The sequence below is a fragment of the Dromiciops gliroides genome, chromosome 2 (genome assembly GCF_019393635.1).
Source record: "Dromiciops gliroides isolate mDroGli1 chromosome 2, mDroGli1.pri, whole genome shotgun sequence".
Taxonomy (NCBI): domain Eukaryota; kingdom Metazoa; phylum Chordata; class Mammalia; order Microbiotheria; family Microbiotheriidae; genus Dromiciops; species Dromiciops gliroides.
The window spans coordinates 35301497-35324032 of NC_057862.1; the positions used below are offsets into that span (position 1 = coordinate 35301497).

The 22536-nt window shown below is 40.0% G+C and overlaps 1 protein-coding gene and 1 pseudogene across 1 annotated transcript in view; one reads left to right on the top strand and one right to left on the bottom strand.

Moving 5' to 3' along the window:
- Positions 1-22536, top strand: part of SCAPER (S-phase cyclin A associated protein in the ER) — a 379320-nt gene that overhangs the window by 159997 nt on the left and 196787 nt on the right. Inside the window, 2 exon segments of the mRNA XM_043987611.1 lie at positions 3584-3720; positions 17884-17949. Of these exon segments, the coding sequence (XP_043843546.1) occupies positions 3584-3720; positions 17884-17949 (203 nt within the window).
- On the bottom strand, positions 12128-12396 carry LOC122742994 (annotated as a pseudogene).

Consider the following 22536-nt stretch of genomic DNA (forward strand, 5'->3'; position numbering starts at 1 on the left):
AGTATATGATCTGCTTCTCTTATGATATTTTTTAGTATGGTTTTTAGTAGTAAAGTCATCTTTCCATTTGGAATGTGAAATATAGTGTAAGGTGTCAGTCTCAGCCTAATATTTGCCAGACTGCTTTCCATTTTTCCAACAGTTTTTCCTCAAATAGAAAGGTTTTTCTTAAGTAATTATGTTTCCTGATTTGTTAAACACTTAGGTTATTGAGTTCTGTCACTTCCAGTTCTTCATTATCTATTCTGTTCCATTGATCTTGCTCTCTGTTTTTAAACTAACACCAGATGGTTTTGATGACAGCTGTTTTATAATATAGTGAGATATGGAAGTGTTAGAGTCCCTCTTTTCCCCTGAATCTTTGCCTCATTTTCCTCAGTACTCTAGATCTTTTGTTTTTCCAAATGAATTTTATTATTTTTTAAAGTTCTACAAAGTATCCCTTTGACAATATGATTGGAATATCATCACAAGTGTTAGTTAATTTGGGTGTTTTGGTCATTTTTATTATGTTGGCATGGTCCAGTAATGGGCACTGACTATTCCTCTAGCTATTAAAATTCTTTATTTGAGCACTTTGTAATTGAATCTATACAAGTCTTTTTTCTGCTTTGGTAGATTGATCCCCAAATACTTGTACATTTTGTAGTTATTTGGAATTTGTTAATATAATTTTAAAATGTAGTGATTTTTTAAAGTTTTATTTTATCACCTGGCAATTTTGCTGAAGCTGTTAGTTATCTCTGTGTGCTAGATGCTATGCTGAGCAGTGGGGATACAAGGAATGATTTTTTTCAAAAAAAAAAAGACAACAAACCAACAGTTTTTGTCCTTAATGAACTTACATTGTAATGGGAGAAACTATGTAAATAACTTAGTATGTATGATATTTATAGAGAGAGTAGATAAAAATAATATGAGAAGGTTCCTATTATTTAGCACAGTGCCTGGCTCTTAGTACACTTAATAAATGCTTGGTCATTGATTCATTGATTCCTTTTTTCCTACTTTATTTTTCTCAAATCCCATTTCTGCTTCCTTACATCACCTTGTCCTGATGTAGTAGAGGTTAAATATGGTATTCGGTGATGAGATTATTGATTTAGGAGGGCGAGTAGATGCATTCTGTTTAATGTCTATTTTTTTTGTCCTAATTTCATCTATAAATCCTCTTGCAGTGTTCTGACTTGGTTGCCAAGTGTATATTCATTTGACCTGTACAGCTTTTCCCTGTTTGTGTTCCATCCACACTAATATTATTCTAAACAGGATTGCCCTTGAGTGATTGCTGGCTGTGGTGGTTTCTGAGTTTGATTTGTTGTGGTTGCCTTGCATCTGTTAAGCTTCTCCAAGAAGTGGAAAAGTACCTTTTCTGCCATCCATTTTCCATTTTATTTGGAATAGAAATACTAATTAATTTTCATTATTCAGAGAACATCTTATTTAAGTAGAGAAAGTTAATGCTATTGTAGTTGTTTACTTAAGAGTTCTATATAGCTCTTGTTTGATAAGCTTTAGGGAATAACACAGCATGCTTCAGTGGGAAGAGTACTGAATTTGCATTTCAGGACCCAGGTTTGAATCTTTTATCTGCCACTTAATTACTGTCTGACCAAGGCATGGCACTTGACTTTGATGGGCCTCAGTTTCCTCACAAATAAAATAGGTGGATTAGACTAAGATCTTCCAACTCCAAATTTGTGATACACAACACTTTAATTCAGTAGAATATTGCATGTCTGCCAAATTTCAGTATGGCTTTTTAAAAACAATCTTTTTCTTTATGCAGCACTCAAATACTTAATTAAAAATATATAGTTTCATTTGTATGAGTACTCATTCTTCCTACATAGCGTTACACACACACACACACACACACACACACACACACACACACACACACACACACACACACACACACACACACACACACTGCCCTTTTAGATTACATAAGTTGCTTTGGCTGAAAGATTCCTCACCTGGTGACCACTATTTTGTTCATGAACTACCCTCAGCTTTGCTCAGTCTCAAATAGCAGATTTACCAAGCCCATACTTAAAATCTTTTCATGTTGGTTAGGATATTTCCAAACTTTTGCTCCATTTTCATAACCTAGGAAAGGGTAGGTTTCCTTTCACTTAACTAATGCCTTCAAGTAAAGTCTGGTTGACTGCTTTGGTGTATGCTAAATAGATTCAGCTGTTGGTTGGACTGCAGAACCTTTGAATTCCCCTCTGTGTTGTGAGAGTGTCTCCTTCCTAATCTGTGGTCTGAGGGTGACCTCTGCACTGCTAAGGACAAGGAGGACTCCAGTGGAGGTACAACACAGTAGCATGTGATTGTGACATTTAATAGACCAGAGTAGATAGACCTTCCATGGAAGGGTGCATAGTGTGATGTTTAAAATCTAAATGTGTGGTCGCCTTAAATTAGAAGCTTAGCATCAGTCTTTGAGCATAAGCATTTATTAAAGCATACTAGGTATTAGTAAAAAGGAAAACACGTGGAGTTCAAAAAGTTAAGAAAAGGCCTATCTAGCCTAGAGTTCCAGACTGGTCTGGTTCTTCCTCAAATCCTCCACCATGAGCCTGCTTCAACCACGAACTGCCCCTCAAACTGAGTGTGGAAGCTTTTTATAGGTCTGGAGCAGAGGCGGTCCTTACACACTGCTTCAAGCTGATTGGTTAGCATCATCCAAATCCATTGGTTCACTGGACTTGAAGGTGGTGTGTTGAGTTCAAAGTCCTTAGCTTCGGAGAAAATACCTTCTTAAGGGCTAGCCAGGTGTGGTTACAATCTAATTAACTTGAAGTAGACTAATCAGCAAAGTCAATCTCTCACTTAATTCAGTCACTTTAGATTAATCTCCAGGTGGGCCTTTGAGTATCTGCCAAATCCCATTATTTTATCACGATAGGAATCTGAAACTTGGAGGAGGGGAGGGGTCTTCTGAGCTCATTGTTGGAAAAAACCAAGGTTAGAAACAGGATGTGGAGTGTGGGAAGTAGCTAGTGAGTAGAGTTTGGCTAAAACAGACTATGTCAAGGGAAGTAATGTGAAGCAAGGTTGAAAAGCTAACTGGAGCCAGATTGTGACAAGCCTTGAATGTGATATATAGAATTTCTTTGGTAGCATCTAGGGAGGAAAGTAGAATGATTCTTAATTTCTTTTTATTATTGCTTTTATTTGATTTGAGACTTGGACTTATTTCCTGTGGTTGTCTTTACTGGGAGTACTAATTTTGGTCATTGCAAAAGATAGAGAGCTCTCTTCACCTAGAAGGGAATAATATACATTGTTCTTATTTGGGAAGCGTAATAGCATTGATACATTGAAGATGAAACATTTATAAACGACTTCTTAGTATCCTGTGATGTGAAATACTTAAGCCAGTTTACAGATAGGATGGGATCATGACTGTTTTGTAACAGGTTACAAGGGCACCTTACTAGTTGAAGTATCAGAGCCTCAAATAGGAGAGTTTTTACTCAATCTCTTCAGAATTCTTATGGGCAACAGTAGGTCAGTCTTGTGTGCTCATCAAGCCCATGGAAATCAGATACTGTTTTGGTGTCTTTTGCAGGAGCATCTGTCACTGAAGAAGTATATTGTTGACATTGTGATTGAAAGCTCAACACCCACAGAGCCTGTGAAAGATGGAGATGACAGGCAAAAAAACAAGAAGAAAGCCAAGAAGCTGAAGGCCCGCATGAACTCCAGGTACTCACTTGCAGGGAGGCTCTTCCTTAGTATAAATACTACCAAAGGGCAAAAAAAAGAGTTTACAGTTATTTGCTTCACAAATGCCCTGAAAATAGTGCTGATGAGCCTAATTTATAGCCACTTCCTCTGATTGAGAAAGAAAAGTGCCCATCGATCGATCAGGAGCCCTCGCTTCCACCTGTTTAAGAGCCTTTCTCATAATTGGACGTCAGGGCCAGGCCCAGACAGCAGCCCCTTCTAGCACACAACAGTGTGTTTCAGTATGTGCAAACCAGGCCTGTTTTTCTTTCCAACTATTGATTTTTAAATGAAGTATCAAAGAAAATCAATAGTAATCAACAAATAGAAGCCAATGGCTATAGTGTCAAATCCCATGACTAGGTTTAATCAATCTGTTGTCTGTCACAATAAGAAAAAGTCAGAGAAATATCTTGAAATGTAAAGTGAGTTGTTAGACCTGTAGTTTATCATTGGTCTAACAAATGGCACCTGGAGAACCGACAGCTGTGGAATGTGCTGTTGCTCACAGTCTGTTGCATCCATCTGATAATGGACTCTTGAGAAGGAGCGTGATGGAGTGGAGAGAGGCCTGGTGTTATGGAGTCAAAAGACCTGGGTTACTAATGTGATTTTGCTGCTGCTGCTGCTGCTGCTGCTGCTGCTGCATAATGTGGGCAGATCAGATCAGTTCTGGGCCTCAGTATTCTTCTGTAAAATGGGGGCAGCAGAAGGGAAGATTTCTAAGCACCTTTTAGCTCCGAACCCTTGATCCTGTTTTCACGATTTCAGTGGGTGGTTGTGGAGCTTCTTTATCCCTTTATCATTTTGGAGAGAATGATGCTAAAATGTTATCATGTTTACCACCAAACTTAGCCATGTCCAAAAGCTTGAAAAATGTCACATAAAAGCACTGTGGAATTGTCCTTTAATACCCCTCTGCATCATGGTGCAGAGGTGACCTCGGTCTCTTGAAGGCTTATACTCTACTAGAGATGCTGATGATCCTTTCCAGGGAAGAGTCTCCCATCTCACATTCCTGTTAGGTCACTTTGGGGGAAGTTGGGCATTCCCTGGAAAGGATCATCAGCATCTCTAGTAGAAGCTTCTCAGATGAGAGATTGGATCTGGGGGCGGTGGGAAGGGCCACATTGGTCGGGCAGCATACGGGTAAACAGTAGGAGGGGAGAGAGATGGGAGGCAGCCTCGGGAATTTGGTGTAGGGGTGGTCTGAGCAAGGTGGGGCTGTCCACTTCTTCAGGGCAGGTCTGGTGCTGACAGCAAATGGCAGCCTTGACGAAGGTATTCAAAGCATTGGAGCAGAAGCCTGGAGCCTGGAGGACTGGCAGCCCCTGAGTCCTTGGTGTTCTCACTGAGAGAAGGGCTTCCATTGCATCCCAGCATCCCCTCACAGAACAAGGCAAGGGCTTTCAGGACTGTGGAGGCCAGCCAGCGGGCACAAAGCTGCACCACAGCTGCAGGAGGCACAGATTCTTAGTGTCAAGAACCATGACTACTTCTCTCTACTTCCAAATGCAATGACATCAGTATAGTCATCCCTGATAACAACAGACACTCCTCCCGTCCCATTCCAAAAAGAATCATTGTACTCCTTTTGTGTTCTCAGTTTTGTTTGCATATAATAGCCCATATAAACTTTGATAGTTCTTTTTATTTCTTTTATTTGGGCTTTTTATGACTTTTACTGGATTTTATTTTGTTGCTTTGATTTTGTTTCTTCTTTTTAATCAGGTAGTTAGAGGTTTTTCCGTTTTGTTAGTCTTTTCAAAGAATCACCTTTTAGTTCTGTTTATCATTTTTACTGCTCCGGGCATTTTCCTATGGTGCTATTTGGATGTTTTTGGGAGCGATTGTGTCATGAGTTCGGGAGCTCACTGCCTTTCTTCCGCCATCTTGGCTCCGCCCCGGAAGTCCTCCTGTTTATCATTTTTATATTCTTTTTGGTTTCACATTTAATTTTTTCTCTGCCAGTTTTCAAGATTTTTTTCATTTGTGCTTATTTTGAGTTTGTTTATTTAAAAATGTGCATTCATTAAATTCTTTTTTTTTAATTCTGTTACTTCATGTTATAGGGATATTATTTTTCCTCTAAAAACTGCTTTAGCTATATCCTAGAAATTTTGGTGCTATTTCATCATTATCATTGTCTTTCACAGAGTTGTTAATTATTTCTATTATTTTCTTTTCGGGCCATACATTTGTTTAGGATGTTATTATTACGTTTTTATTTTGTCTGTGCCTTGGACTGTGTTCCCTGAATTGATTACTATTCTGATTGCTTTTGGGGTTGTAAAGAATGAGTTTGATATTTTTGCCTTTTTATACTGTTTGCAATATTTCTGCTCTAATACATAGTCTATTTTTGTAAGAGTTCTAAGTGGTACTGTGAAATATATGTATTCTTTGGCTCTCCCATTTATAAAGCATAATCCATCTCTTAGTTTTTTCTATTTTCCAGCACTTTGTTCAATTCTATAAGTTCCTTTTGTTAGGTGTTCCTGAGAGGATTGTTCAAGTCTCCTTTATGTATCTTTCAGATTGATATTAGTTTGTGGTCTATGGTTCATTTGAGCAGAGAGGGTGTCATTTCCTTGTTCTCCTCTTAGCTTTGTCTGATAGCACAAATGCCACTCTGACTTTTTTGAATTCCCATAATGCACAGTAAACTTATTTGGGGTATATTTTTGTGTTTTAGATGTATTTCTTGTTGGCCATGAGTTGGCGAGTTTATTTCCTTGTCCGTTATGCCACTCAGTTTCTTTTCTTTTTTGAAAAAGTATCAAGGGTTTTTATTTACATTCTCTCGAGAATGGGCCAGTTCCCTAATGGAAATGGCCTCGGTTTCTTTTTATTAGAATGTTTAATCTTTTCACATTTAAAGTTATTTACTTTTGGGAGGGGTAGGGCAATGAGGGTTAAGTGACTTGCCCAAGGTCACACAGCAAGTACATGTCTAGCTGCCTCCTACATTTAAAGTTATGAAAATTGGGCTTATGCTTTCTGCCATTTGCATCTCTAGAGTTACTATTTTTTTTTTATTTAAAAAATTTTAAAAGCATTTTATTTTTTTCCAGTCATATGTAAAGATAGTTTTTCAACATTTGTTGTTATAAGATTTTGAGTTCCAAATTTTTCTCCCTCCCCCCTCCCCAATACAGGAAGCAATCTGATATAGGTTATATATGTACAATCACATTAAACATATTTCTGCATTAGTCATATTGTGAAGGAAGAATCAGAAAAAAGGGAAAAACCTCAAAAAACACAAAGTAGAAACAGTATGGTTCAATCTGAATTCAGATCCTACAGTTCTTTTTTCTGGGTGTGGAGAACATTTTCCATCATGAATCCTTTGGAATTGTCTTGGATCATTATATTGCTGAGAAGAGCTAGGTCTACCAGTTGGTCACCACACAATGTTGTTGTTACTGTGTACAGTGTTCTCCTGGTTCTGTTCTCTAGTATTTTTTAAAAGATTTTTAAAGTTCCCTTTGCTTTTGCAAGTTGGTACTTTGTACCTACATTGTATTAATACCCTCGTGTTAAGATTTGCTTAATGCATTCTGGGTAATCTTCAAGAAAACCCTCACAATAAATATGTGTAGTCAAAGCAAATTCCTTCATTAGCCATGTCCAAAAATTCACTTTACATTCTGCATTTTGAGTTCATGATGTCTCTGTCAGGATGTGGTTAACATCTTTGGTCCTCTAAAATCACAACTGGTCATTGCATTGATCAGAGTTCTCTGGGCTTTTCAAGTTATCGTTCTTTATAATGTAATGGGATACATTGTTTTCCTGGCTCACTTACTTCACACAAGTCTTCCCATCATTTCTTATGGTGCAATAATATTCCACTACATCCACATACTTAATTGGTTGAGCCTTTCCCCAGTTTATAGTTACTCCCTTAGTTTTCAGTTCTTTGCTACTACAAAAAATAGTTGCTGGATTTTTTTTAACATATGGATCTTTTCCCCTTTAAAAATTTTCTTTGGGGAATAAATAGGTCAAATAGTATCCTAAAAGCCACTAACTGTGCCTAGCTTTTAACCTAGTTAGACATAGTTGGGTATTGCTTTCCACAATTGCTCAACCAGTGTCTACCAGGATGGTATTCATGTGCCTGTTTTCCTGCAGCCTCTCCAACATTCGTCATTTTCCTCTTTGGTTATATTTATGATTTGGAGAATTTTTTCAATTGATTGATTGGATTTTTTTTCCTTTGAAAGCTTCCTGTTCATATCATTTGACCATTTATTGGGAAGTGGAACTTTTATAAGATGTTAATTAGTTCCTTTCATATTTTGGTTATATGACCTTTATAAGAACTTTATTTTTGCAAATTTCTGCCCATTTACTTCCTGCAGGCTTTTTTCTTCTCTTTGCTTCCTTTTTTCCATTTATTAACAACTTCTTGGATTTTGGGGAGGAGGGGATGTCATTTTAATTAATTTCTTTTTCTATCTCTTATTTAGTTCTTCCCCTTGTTACCTCTGTTACCTTCATTAAATGATTAGTTCAAATTGTCCTTTCTTTCCTTCCTTCCAAATTCTTTTCTTTCCTTTCCCCCCCTTTTTTTTCTAAAAAGGATATCTTTGTTTTCTTCGTTAGTTTTCTGCTTATCATATTTATTTATCTTGAACTTTTATTCTCTGATTCATGGTCTATATTCTTATTTTTTCTTCATTAATCTTATGTTCATCATGGATTTAAAGTTTCCAAAGTATCAAGTTTGAGCTCCTTATTCTTACCTATTTGTTATTTTCTTTGTATCTTTTTGCCCATCATTCCTTTTTATCCATTGATTAGTGAAGAAATGAGGATAGAAGTGATGTACCATTGTAGAAAATAACCTGTGCCCCAGTTTGCATGGTCCAGTTGGGCCCCCTGAACTCTTATCTACCAGAGCTCATTTCTGTGTCCATGTCCTCCCTTCTTTCTGGGTGCCTGTTGCCCTAGAATCTCAGATTTCTCATCTCATTAACTTCCAGACAAAGTGATATCCCTGTGCAGGGCTGTACCTTATTCAAGAAAGAGACAGGGGAAAGAGGCATGGGCAGCATTGTATATTTAAAAGGTGAATTCATGGGAGGAAAGCTGGGAACCAGAAGAGGGGAGCAGAGTATTGGGGTGAAATGGGAGAAACAAAAGGGATTCTGTCATTGGAATATGCGGCAGACCACCTTCACATAAAGAAGAATCACATGAGTTTGAGGTAGAGCTCATAGGACCAGCCAGAAGAGAGGCGCGATAGAAGAGTGACTAAGGTCTGAAGTCATCCAGACCTCTGGGGGAACTCTCTGTCTTCCAGAAGCAGAGCCCTTGATAATTTATTTATTTTTTAATTTTTTTTAAGTGAGGCAATTGGGGTTAAGTGACTTGCCCAGGGTCACACAGCTAGTAAGTGTTAAGTGTCTAAGGCCGGATTTGAACTCAGGTCCTCCTGACTCCAGGGCCAGTGCTCTATCCACTGCACCACCTAGCTGCCCCCCCCTTTGATAACTTCTTACCGGGCCTTAATGATCCTTTTAAACTTCTGAAAAGGCAGGAACCACCAAGTCACAATTCTGTTTTGAATGATGCTCATTAACAGGGAGGAAGTTGTTGGGCTGGAAAAGAGGAAAAGCCACTTCTCTATGCTAGAGCTTTTGACAGAGGTAAGGAGATCATATTGCAGAGAGTGCACGTGAAAGATAGGCCTGCTTTGGAGGAAGTCTGCTGCGCAACATTGGAGATGCTCATGAATGAACTTCTAGAGAAGCAGAGGGAAAGAGGGCCTTCCAGTGAGGATGTACACCGGGATGTCTTAAGAAACAGAAGTGCATGCATTGCCAGTGTATATTTTAAAAGTAATGTACAGGGGGCAGCTAGGTGGTGCAGTGGATAAAGCACCAGCCCTAGATTCAGGAGGACCTGAGTTCAAATCCGGCCTCAGACACTTGACATTTGCTAGTTGTGTGACCCTGGGCAAGTCACTTAACCCTCATTGCCCATGCCAAAAAAAAAGAGAGGCGGGGAGAAGAGTTTTCCTACTGTAGATCTGTAAGCCTGACATCACTTATGGGAAAATACTAGAGTGGATCATTAAGGCGATGGTTGGTAAACACCCCGAAAGGGAAGTGAGGATCACAAACAGGCCTTATCAAGCATAGGCCATGCCAGACTAACCACCGTTATTGACAGGGCATTCTAAACTAATAGGTGAGAGAAATACTGTGGATAGACCTTAACTGCATTTTAACAAGGCTTTTGATTCATTTTCTTGGACTGTTCTTCTTCAGAAGATGGACAGACAGACAGACAGACAGACAGAGGTTAGACACTAATACCATCAGATGATTCAAAATTGATTGTCAGAAAAAACCCTAGAGAAGAAAGTATCAGGAGGAGGGATGGTCACCTATGTCAAATGTTCACAGATGTCAAGAAGGATGAAGAGTAAGGAATAGCCACTGTATCTTGGGGAAGAGAGGTGGAGCAAACATTTATTAAGCTTACAACAACCTTGGGAGGCAGGTGCTATTATTATCCCCATTAAATGATTGAGAAAACGGAGGCAGATAAAAGTTAAGCGACTTGCCGAGCTAGTAAGTGACTGAACAGGATTTGAACTCGAGTCTTCTTGATTATAGGCCCAGTGTGATATCACTATACAGTAATGGAGATGATTGGTAACTTTGGAGAGGGCGATTTAAGTAAATTGATGAGGTCAAAACCAGATTGCTAGGAGTAGCAAAGTTAGTGAGAAGAAAGCAAGAGGAGACAGTGTCATTCTAACAAAACAGCAAGGAGAACACTGTTAACACAGTGTTCCTGCTGTAGATCAGTCTGACAGCTTGAGAAACATGGTTTTATCCATTTGCCTGTTCAAATTCTAGTTCAAGAAAACACAACCATTGATGGAGCTGTGAACTGATCCAACCATTCTGGAGAGCAATTTGGAATTATGCCCAAAGGGCGATAAAGCTGTGCATACCCTTTGACCCAACAATACCACTTTTGGGTCTTTTTCCCAAAGAGATCATGGAAAGGGGAGAGGGACCCACATGGACAAAAATATTTATAGCTGCTCTTTACGTGGTGGCAAGGAATTGGAAGCTGAGGGGATGCCCATCAATTGGGGAATGGCTGGACAAATTGTGGTATATGAATGTAATGGAATACTATTGTGCTTTAAGAAATGATGAGCAGGAGGAGTTCAGAGAAACCTGGAGGGTCTTGCGTGAACTGATGATGAGTGAGATGAGCAGAACAAGAACATTGTACACAGTATCATCAACATTGAGTGTTGATCTACTGTGATGAACTAAATTCTTCTCATCAATGCAATGGTACAGAAGAGTTCCAGGGAACTCATGATAGAAGAGGATCTCCAAATCCAGGAAAAAAAAAAAAAAGAACTGTGAAGTATAGATGCTGAATGAACCATACTATTTCTTTTGTCTTTGGTGCTGTTGTTTTTCTATTTTGAGGTTTTTCATCATTGCTCTGATTTTTCTCTTATAACATGACTAATGCAGAAATATGTTTAATGTTATTATGTATATATATAACCTATATCAGATTACCTGCTGTCTAGGGGAGGGGGGAGGGAGGGGAGGGAGGGAGAAAAATCTGAAATTGGAAAGCTTGTATAAACAAAAGTTGAGAACTATCTTTACATGTAACAGGAAAAAATAAAATACTTTATTAAAAGAAAAAAGAAAAAAAGAAAACACAACCACGAGAGACTTCCTTATGCTTTGGGATGCCAAGACCAGATAATTTTCCAGACCCACTTGAGGTCCACTAACTCACTCAGTCAAGTGACTTTTTTTTTTTTTTTTGAGGCAGAGTTAAGTGATTTGCCCTGGGTCACACAGCTAGTAAATGTTATGTGTCTCAGGCCAAATTTGAATTCAGGTCCTCCTAACTCCAGGACTGGTGCTTTATCCACTGTGCTGCTAACTGCCCCTAAGTGATCTTTTAAAAAGTGGCTTAGTGGGCAGCTAGGTGGCACAGTGAATAAAGCACTGGCCCTGGATTCAGGAGAACCTGAGTTCAAATGTGGCCTCAGACACTTGACCCTGTGACCCTGGGCAAGTCACTTAACCCTCATTGCCCTGCAAAAAAACAAGAAAAGAAAAGAGGATGCACCTCTTGTCCAGGGTGCTCGCTTGCTCGCTCTCTTGCACTCTCTCTCTCTCTCTCTCTCTCTTTGCTAATTGTTTTATAACCACAACAAACTAGTACATAAGATGCCTTGTACAACAACACGATAAAGGCTTAAAGCTCGAGGTGTTCCCATGGTGATGCTGAAGATAGTTCAGTGTCTGGTATTTGGAATTTAGGCTGCAGTCCTTGTGATTTGGATGGCTCTGGGGCAGGAGGCACATGCCTTCCTCTAACCAGACTTGAAAAGGAGAATGGCAACCTGGCCCAGGTAGAAGTAGATGAAGTGCTTTGTCTCATTCGTCAGGTAGCTGCCAAAGTTCCTCCCCAAGATGCAGTGCCAAGTGGGATTATACTTCTGTCAAACCCCTTCTTGATATGGGCTGCCCTGTCCTTCTCTATGTTATACTTCTCCAGGGCCTGGGTGGCACACTCCACGGAGTCCTGCTGCATCTCCTCCGACATGTCCGCATGTTTGATTACAGCCTTGCGTTCACACATGGTTACCGTGGGTCAGGGCCGTTGGCGGCTGCGATGGGTCCCGGCGGGAGGGGGTGTCGGTGGCGCGGCTCAGGCACTTCGTCCGACCTGGCAGGTGCTTTCACTGCCTAAGCCATTGCGCATCTAAGGCACCCCATGCCAGATGCTGCCGCCTAGTGCCCCTGTCTCCTATTATAAAAGAGCAGTTCCATATTGGCAAAGAATACTGTGCCAGGCCAAAAAATGGAGAACCACTAGCGTAAATTGATTGGAAGTGAATGTATTGCTGGTTACTGTTGTCTGAAGAGCTGAGCCTCTACAATGGGGGTGGGGGGGACGTCCCTTGTGGAGTTGGCCATGTTTTCAGCATGAGAGAGCACCAGAGCTGAAACCAGGGGACGTGGGAAGGGTTTGCAGGACAGTAAACCCTCTCCCTGGACCTCTGTTTTTCATATATGTAAAATGAGGGGGTGGGGTTGAGTCCTCTGAGGTCCCTTTCAGTTCTTTAGGATTATTATCCTTGCAGATTTTTTTATCATTTTACCTACAAATCATATCTTCTAAATCAAGAAGCCTTACTCTCCCACTGTGTGTGTAAGAGAGCCTGGATGACAAATTCTTTGCCACTAAAATAAGCCATCTTCTTATTCGGGCCTTATTTTTATTCTTATTTAGATTATTGATTGTGTGTGTGATTTATATGGGAGAAAAAAAATACAGTTGCTCCAGTAACAATTTCTCAAAAATGTTTAGTAAGTTTTATGAATGCCTCTTTTTTATATCACATTCATCTATAAACATGCCCCTTCCCAACTTCCTCCCAGAAAGACTTTCTTTGTCTCAAAGATTTAAAAAAAAAGAAAAAAAGGAGAGTGAGCAAAAAACCGGGCCATTACAGAACCACAATCATCCGCCTCTCCCTCGAAAGGTGCTTTTGTCATTTTTTTCTCCAGGGCAAAGCTGAACGATATTCAATTTAATTTTATTGTTTATTCTATTTATGTTGTTATTGTGTATATTGTTTTCCTGATTCTTTCTTCACTTTGCATCATTGCATGTTGCTGTGAACGCCTCGTTTCTTTCAGTTCACTCATATTTCATTGTCCCCACGTACCTCCCTCCTTTTAGACACTGCCTCCTTGGTGGATGCTACCTTATTTTCCTCTTGTTTGCCACCAGGAAAAGTGTCTCTGTAGTTATTTTTGTGTTTGTGTGCATAGGTGCATGCGTGTATGTGTATGTATGCGTGTATGTGTATGCACGCATGTATGTGTATGCGTATGTATGCATGTATGTGTATGTACGTGTGTATGTGCACGCATATGAATGGACATGTGTCTGTGTATATATATTATTTTAGAGAAAAGGCTTTGACAAAGCAGTGAGATCTTATGACATTATAATAAATGGTGAGACTGTCTTATTTTTTATAGGAAATCTCAAGATGGACTTAGTTTATATCAAGCAGCAGCAGCTGTCCATTTTGGAAATCCTTTAAAAAGATGTGCTGGCAATTCCCAAGAGATCTAGTAATGTAATTATGTTATTAAGTCTGCTGACTTAAGTAGCTTTGTATCTCCCTGTACTATAACAAAAACTTTCACAAATATGGACAAGCATTGAACTTATGTTAAGTAGAGTACCAAAGTTACTAAGAGAAAGAAAATTAGGACAGTCTCATGTCTCCAATTCTATTTGATTCAGTTAAATTTTTCTTAATTTCACTACTTATTTTTATTTAAATTATGATTTTAAATACCTAAATCCAATCCAGTAACACCAACAAAATATTTTTTGCTTGCCATCACCTTTTTATTAAATGCCTAATTATCCCCCCCTTTTTTTTGTAATAAACATTTTTATTTTTAGTTTGGGTTCCAATTTTTTATCCCTCTTTCCCTCCCTCCCCTCCCCATTCCCTGAGGCAGCAAAAAATCAGATATGGGTTATATATGTATGATTATGTAAAACATTACCATATTTGTCATTTTGCACAAGAAAACTTGATTAAAAGAAAAAATGAAAGAAGGTGAAAATAGCATGTTTCAGTCTGTTCTATCAATATCAGTTCTTTCTTTGGAGGTGGATAGTATGTTTCATCAATTGTCCTTTGGCATTGTCTTGGATCATTGTACTGTTGAGAATAGTCAAATGATTCACAATTCTTCATCAAACAATATTGCTGTCTTTGTGCACAATGTTCTCTTGGTTCTGCTCACTTCACTATACATCAGTTTATACATGTCTTTCCAGGCCTTTCTAAAGTCATCCTGCTTGTCATTTCTTTTTTCTTCTTCTTCTTTTTTTTTTTTTTTTGTGGGGCAATGGTGGTTAAGTGACTTGCCCAGGGTCACATGGCTAGTAAGTGTCAAGTGTCTGAGGCCAGATTTGAACTCAGGTACTCCTGAATCCAGGGCTGGTGCTTTATTCACTGTGCCACCTAGCCACCCCTGCTTGTCATTTCTTATAGCACAATGATATTCCATCACCGTCATATACCAGAACTTATTTAGCCTTTCTCCAATTGATTGGCATTCCTTTGATTTCCAGTTCTTAGCCACCACAAAGAAAGCTGCTATAAATATTTTTTTACAGATAGGTCTTTTTCTCTCTGGGGAGATGTCTTAAGACCAACAAATTTGGCATTAAGTATCTAAAGGCTATGTTATTTTAGCTGTATGTTGAATACTTGTCTTATCTTTAAGTTTAAAGAGATATTTTGATGTTGTGGCAAGAGTACCACACTACGGACGAGATTCCACAGTCAGATTTAGAGCTGGAAGGGACCTCGAAGGTCATAAAATCCACCGCCTTCATTTTACAGGTAGGGTAAGAGATCTTTAAGGAGGATGCAGGGGGCGGCTGGGTGGTGCAGTGGATAGAGCACCGGCCCTGGAGTCAGGAGGACCTGAGTTCAAATCCGGCCTCAGACACTTGACACTTACTAACTGGGTGACCCTGGGCAAGTCACTTAACCCTCATTGCCCTGAAGGGGAAAAAAAAAAAGGAAAAGAGGATGCACCTCTTGTCCAGAGCTCTCTCTGTTTCAATGTATATGAAAGCAGCCGAGCTGAGATTTGAGTTCTTCAAGTCTCTTTGCCCCTATGTCACCCTGGTTCCATGGTTAAACCTTTGTTATTCATCCTACCTCTAGCCACTCCAGGTTACTGAACAGCTATGAGGTATTGGGAATAGAGAGAGCTTTGGGCTTGGAATCTCCCGACCTGAGCTTAACACCTCACCAGAATACTAGTTGTGTGGCTCTGGGCCAGTTCCTGAATTCCTCTAAGCCTTGGTTTCCTCCTCTGTAAACTAAGGATAATAATGGGATTGTTGTGGACCAGTTCCCCTTTGTCATTCTCTGAAGAAGCTTTCTCATTGATAAAATAGGGGGCAGCCACACCTGGTGTGGATGACATGCTGAGTATTTGGAGATCTGACCCAAGGAGTTGGAAGGAAGCCTTCTGAAAATGATCCAGGGCAGGACAGATCCAAGGGACTGGTAATACTGGAGTAAGAGAGGTGTCTGTGCCGCCTCTCGGCTCCTCCGAGTGTCGATACAATACAATAATTTGCCATCCTCCCCATATCTCCCAGAGTTACAGCCACAAAGCACAGTGCTGACTGTGTCTGGCTCATGCTACATGGCTACCTCTTGCCTCTGGGAGAATATACAGACTCCTTTATGTGGTCTTTGAACCCTCTCCTGCCACCCTCTGTGCATTCCCTCTGGGCTCCAGTCTGCCTGCTCGGGGGCCAGTCTCTGTCCATGGTGCTCATTGCTGCCTCAGTTTGAAGGCCACAACTCTTCAAGTCTCAACTCTAGTGCTACCTCCTCCAAGAAATCTTTCCTGATTCCCACATTTTAATGCTAACTCCCTCCACGTCATCCCCTGCCAAACCAACTACTTTATATTTTTTATTTATCTGTGTATTTATTGAATTTACCACTCATAATTATAATAGGTAACATCTAGTACTTTTAAGATTTGCAAAGTACTGTATATGTATTGTCTTTTGATTCTCACAACACTGGGAGGCAGGTGCCATTATTTTTCCCATTTTACAACTAAAGAAACTGAGGCTGAGAGAGATTAATTTGCTCCAGAGTCTCACAGCTAGTATCTGAGGCAGGATTTAAATTCAGGTCTTCTTGATTGCAAGTCCAGCATTCTAGATAGGAAACTGCCTAGGAGAAACAGGTTGGGTTTTTTAATCTCCTATACCTAACGAAGCCCCTGGATCATAGCGCGCTCAACAAGCTCAATGAAAGTTTATTGACTTGAACTGCATTGTTTGCATTCTTCGGAGACTGTTTTATTAGATTATGCACAGCCTTCTGTCACTAAAAGAGTGTCATTGTTAAAAATCTGTATCCTGCTCCTCTTTTTTTACTTTGGTTTAAAAAGTTGTATTTTCCCTCAATATTTAGCTTTCTATAATTACTGTGTACTATTTGCATGTCTTTATGGGCTCCTTACTGATTAGTAGTTTATTTTAGTAGTTTTTATTTTTTTTCAATTATATTCCTTATGGCTCCCACTTTTGTAGCTGTCTGGGAGCTGTCGTAGTGAGAAGTGAGGTTTTCAGTTTTCAGCATCCATCTTCCCCTTATTCTCCAGGAAGAAAGCTTGACAAATGAAGTCCCTGTTAATGCATTGCTGCAGTGGCTCCTGTCATCAGTTGATGGACTGATGATGCCTTTCACCTGCTGGTCCAGGCAAGCTGGAGCCAAGCTGAGCAGTAGCTAAGGATATTGTCTCAAATTCTTCAAGGCTTTGGCATTTAGCCAGTGTAAACAAAAATACTGGAAAGTGTCTGAACAAGTTGCTGCTGCTCTGCCCTTTGAATGTAAAAAAAATGCTCCCCCTAAAGTTAAATGACTCTTTTTGAGTGTATTTTTTTAATATTGTTCTCACAGGGTACATAAAGTTATTCTGTACCTGAACTGTCTTGTAGAAATTTAAAATGTTTACACATTTAATAGCAGAATTTCTAAAAATGTCCTAACTTTGTGGGACAATATAGGAAAAAATGTTTTTTCATTTCTACCTTAGAATTGATAGCAGCAACAGGGCCTTATATTAGTCTCATTCTTTCCAGTTTACAAGGTGCTTTCTCATTGTGATATAGGTCAAGCAAATGTTTTTATCATTTTTTTACATATGAATAAACAAGCTCTGAAAGGTTTATGGACTTGCCCAGGATCATAGGGCTAATAATAAGTGACAGACCTGGGAGTACTGGAACCAGAGGCTTCTCTCTCGTAATTCAGTGTGCTCTTGTTTGAAACCTCATCATGCTCCCTCCCTAATGCACCCTGAAAGTTGATGAAAGTGGGTGCTGCTCATCTTCTAACACGGGTGTGGAAGAGCAGAGTGGGCAGTAGATCCCTTTGTACCATTTTTAAAACATTGATTTTACATGTGTAAGAAAACCATACATATGGTACATGACAATAGCCTTGTGGCAAACAATTTCACATGACAAATCCCTGTTTTCTCCTAGGGCGAAGGAGTATGAGAGCTTAATGGAATCAAAAAACCCCGGCACTGACTCACCTTATAAAGCAAAGTAAGTGTTTCATTGAGAAACTCTGGTAAGTACCTATGCGTGATGGCATCTAGACTTGTTGTTCAGTGCTTTGTAATCAGAGGCTTTACACTTTATATTGATCACGTTCCTCTTTTAATGAGTCATTTCCCTGCAAAGCAAATCGGTGTCAATTTTCTTTCCATATCACGTCTACTCAGGTGTTCTTAGAATCTCAAGGAAGATGAAAATGTAGACTTTCATGCGGGGTTCAGAAGTGCAAGTTTTATTGGAAAGTGATAATTCAGTGAAGAAGTTAGCAATTTTTTTCCATTCAGTAAAGGAAAAACGATTCCATTAAAAATAAAAGTTCTAGAGGCAGCTAGGTGGCGCAGTGGATAAAGCACCAGCCCTGGATTCAGGAGGACCTGAGTTCAAATCTGGCCTCAGACACTTGACACTTACTAGCTGTGTGACCCTGGGCAAGTCACTTAACCCACATTGGCCTCCCCACACACACACACACACACATACACAGATAAAATTTTTAAAAAAGGAATGCTGTTTAAAAAAAAATCTTAATCTGTTTCTGAGAGCAGCGTATTATAGTAGGAAGAATAATGAGTGTAGTAGAGTCAAGACAACTGGATTTGAGACAGGGCTAGAGGCTGCTGCTCAGCCCCGCTCCTTTGCCTACAGCTCTCTAGAATCCTCCTTCGCTTGGGAGGGAGTTTGGGTGGGTTTCCTCAAGTGGCTGAGACACAGAGCTGCCTCTGTGGGCCTTAGAATGCTCCTGACTGTGTGACTTCATGATGCATCTGGGACTGGATGCATGAAGCTGCACTCTGAGCACTGAATTTTTAAAGACACTTTCTGCATACAGCATAGAAGATGTGCTCTACCTCCAAGAAAGATGAGCCTGATGGACTGTTGGTCATTAACCACCTTCAGCATCTTGCAGGAGACCCGCCAAAAGAGGAGCCGGTGTCCACAATCAAGGATGCCTGCCAGGCCTTATTTTGTTTATAGACCACCCCAGTCCTCCAGGTGTCCACTCAGCTTTACTAGCTCTGGGCAGCATGGCAGAATACCGAGCTAACGAAGAAGAGATGAAAAGGGAGATAGCTGTGATGTTGAGCTTGCAAAATGTAACATAAAGGACTGCTCTTCCAGGAGAGGCCTAACTTCTGGCTTCTGCACTCTGTGGCATCCTTCAGTCATCCAATATGGCTGACACTGGTAGCGTCGAGTCAAAGGAAAACTTGATTTGGGGGGAGGGGGACTGACACACAAGCCTGCCAAAGCCGTGGTTTTGCATACGGATGGCCTTGATGGTCCCTTCTTTGTGAAGAGGGCTTGTGGGAAATGAAAGGAGTTAGGAGTTTGTACACTTCAAGTGCTGTTCAGAGATGCTGGTGTACAAATCCTTTCCGATTCGGAAGCAGAGAAGTGAAAAGGAGAAGAAATGCTGGTCCCCTTCCGGGATGCTCCCCGAGAAGCTGAACAGAAAATAGAGCTACCTGGCTATCTGCCAGAGGGCAGGGTCACGCCCAGAAGCTGGAGCCCACTGCTCCTTTTACTGGGGACCTCAGTCTGGGGCTACAGGACCGGGTGAACCAGCAAAGGGCCAGTTTTCCATTGGTGTGGTGAACCGTCAAGTACAGTTTGTAATAAGTGAGCATGAACAGTTCTTAGATCACACAGGCTGCTGCACTTTACATTTTATTGGCTGTTTAACCTGTTAGGTGGTTAAAGGGACAGAGGCCTCAGAGGGGAGTGCTTGGTTTTGTTTTCCTGTTTTATTGCCTCACTTTAAATCTATTTATCGGTCTGTCTGCTATTTAAAAAAAAAAAAAAAACCTTGGTGCACATGCAGCTTTAAGTTTTGCTTCATATGAAACGTGATTAGGCAAATTCTTGACTCTGTTTACAGGCTAATTCTTTTTATCTCAAGTTTCACCTGCATAATTAAATCTTTATTTTTGGGGGGGCGGGGAGTGGTTATGGTCACAGGGTGAGGGTTCCTTGTTTCTAATGAAGGGATGTTGGTTTTGGGTCTCTTTACAAGGAAGCCTGCCTGCTTATTCTTTTCCCTGTTTTCACCCCTTTTGTTTTTGCTGACTGTCTTTGCAGAAGCTTAATTTTATCTAATTGAACACAATAATCCCGAGACTACATCTTAAATTATTTTGTTACCCCCAAAACATCGGTATATAATTAACAAATAATTAATTGAGTAGAAGAAACTGTGACTATGTTATTGCTGCTTTCAAAGAATATTTAACTGGGTATGATGGCATATAGTGAACATTGCTTTTATTTAGTCAGATCTGGAAAGCCATAATTTGCTCAAGTGATGTCCACTGTAGTCCTACCTTAAGTAGGAAATGACTTACAGGCCTTAGTTTGTAGTTAGACGTTCTCTTCTATGAGCAAAAACCACAGGAGTTAAAGCTGATAGGAACTTCTTGTTGTTTGTCCTTTGTTCCTGAAGGGGGCCATAACATGTCATGATTTGCAGTGAATTGGATTTAAGTGAGGGAGGGCTGTGCAAGGTCACCAGCCTCACTGTCTCCTCCAGAGCCCTCTGGGTCCAGTGGCGAGATATAGATCAGGACGACTGGAGATGGCGCTGGATATTTAAGACAATTGGAGATAAGTGACTTGCCCAGGGTCACACAGCTAGTAAGTGTCTGAGGTGAGACTTGAACTCAGGTCCTCCCAACTTCAGGGCCAGTGCTGTATCCATTATGCCACCGAGCTGTCCCCAGGAACTTGAGAAACATACCCAGTGGAATGAAGGCCCATCATGCCCCAGTACCCCTGCAATCGAGTCTTCACTTGAGCAGTAACAGCTTAGCAGGTGTCTACTCAGCAGATAGATGTTTCCTTCTATCACGTCTTTGGAATTTCTCATGCACACACCAGTGGGTATTCTACAGGCCAGGGCTGAGGGAGGGAAGAATTCAAACAGTTACCAGTTGTAGACAAAAGCAGCTTTTGTGGAGAAAAGTCTTGGCCTTTTAATCTTGTCTCTTAGTATCCTTCTGTTTTGGCAAAGGTAAGATCAAGTTTTGCTTTTGTTTCTGTAAATATGCTCTAAGGATGTATACATAATCCTTCATGAAGCTTCTGAACTATTTGGAAACTAAGAAGGAATATGACAGACATGTTTCAGTGCTGTTGAAGGGGTTGAAGGTGCTCTCTTTGGCAACATTCATGTCTCTTCCTTATTACTTGCAACTCCACTAAAAGTTTAGCAGGGCAGCCTTCTTCATCTGGACTCACCTCTAACAAGGAACAGCATTTAGTGCGACCAGAAGAAAATTGTTGTAAAATTAGTATCATTAGTGAATTCATTCATTTGAATTCTGGAGGAGTGATAGAAGAGTGTGTTTTCACAGCAGCTATTTGTTAGGGGCTCTGGGGGGTTGGGTTTTTTAAGTGTATCTAGTCTTTAATGCAGGTGACATGCATAGGCAAAAAATACAAACTTTAAGGAATATGGAATACAACCTGCTATCTAGATTGTTACCGGGCCAGATGGGTTTTCCACAAATGCAGTTTACTTTTCTGTATTAACAACTGTTTGCATTTTCTTTTGCAATACAAAGACATCTCCTTGTAAAATACTGACACCCCTTTGATAGTAATGGTTTAGTACAATGGTTTTGATGGTTGTGTGTCTGAATTCTAAATCTGCTGCTTTGGATGGCGTTCTGAGCCTTTGTATGGCAGACCTTGTAGAACAGTTAAGGCATCTAGAAGGCTTTCTTCTGGAAATAACAGACAGTGATATAACTAACATGAAAAAAAGTCATTTGAGCCCCAGCTCTGACACCTTTTTTGCCTTGAGCAAATCACTTGTACTTTCGAAGCCTTTGTAAAATAGGGTTGATACTCCGAGTCCTTTGTAAACCATAAAATGCTATAGAAAAAGAAGGGTTTTATTGTTCTTAGATGCATTTTAATGCCACTTACAAGCAGAAATGAGCAACCAGGATCTTGGCTGTCAGTGCTTAACACTGTAGACAGTTCCAGAGCATAAGGAGCCTTATAAGTTTAAAAGACAGAAACAAGGCACCTCCTCCTGGGAAATGAATGAATCCAAGCAAGGTGATACTTGGAAATCAAGGTGCCCTTAGAATGGCCCTGAAAAGAAACCCAGCAACAACACTATTCAGCTATTTTGCTCAAATGTTTATAAAAGCCTCTTAACCAGGAAGTGAAAGCTAGAAAGAGAAAGTAATGTATATAGAGTGGTTTTGAGATGCCATTGTATAACTATCTCTTTTTTTCTATCCCTTTTCCCCCCAATCTTAATAGTATTTTTTCCAGTGACATGTAAAGACTGCTTTTAACATTGGTTTTTATAAGATTTTGAGTTCCAAATTTTTCTTCCTTCCCCCCCTCTCCAAGACAGGCAATCTGATATAGGTTATATATGTGCAGTCACATTAAACCTATTTCCACATTAGTCATGTTGTGAAATAAGAATCAGAACAAAAGAGAAAAACTTCAAAAAAGAAAAAAACTACAACAAAAGTTAAAATAGAATAGTCCAATCTGCATTCACATACCACAGTTCTTTTTCTGGATGTGGAGAGCATTTTCCATCACAAGTCCTTT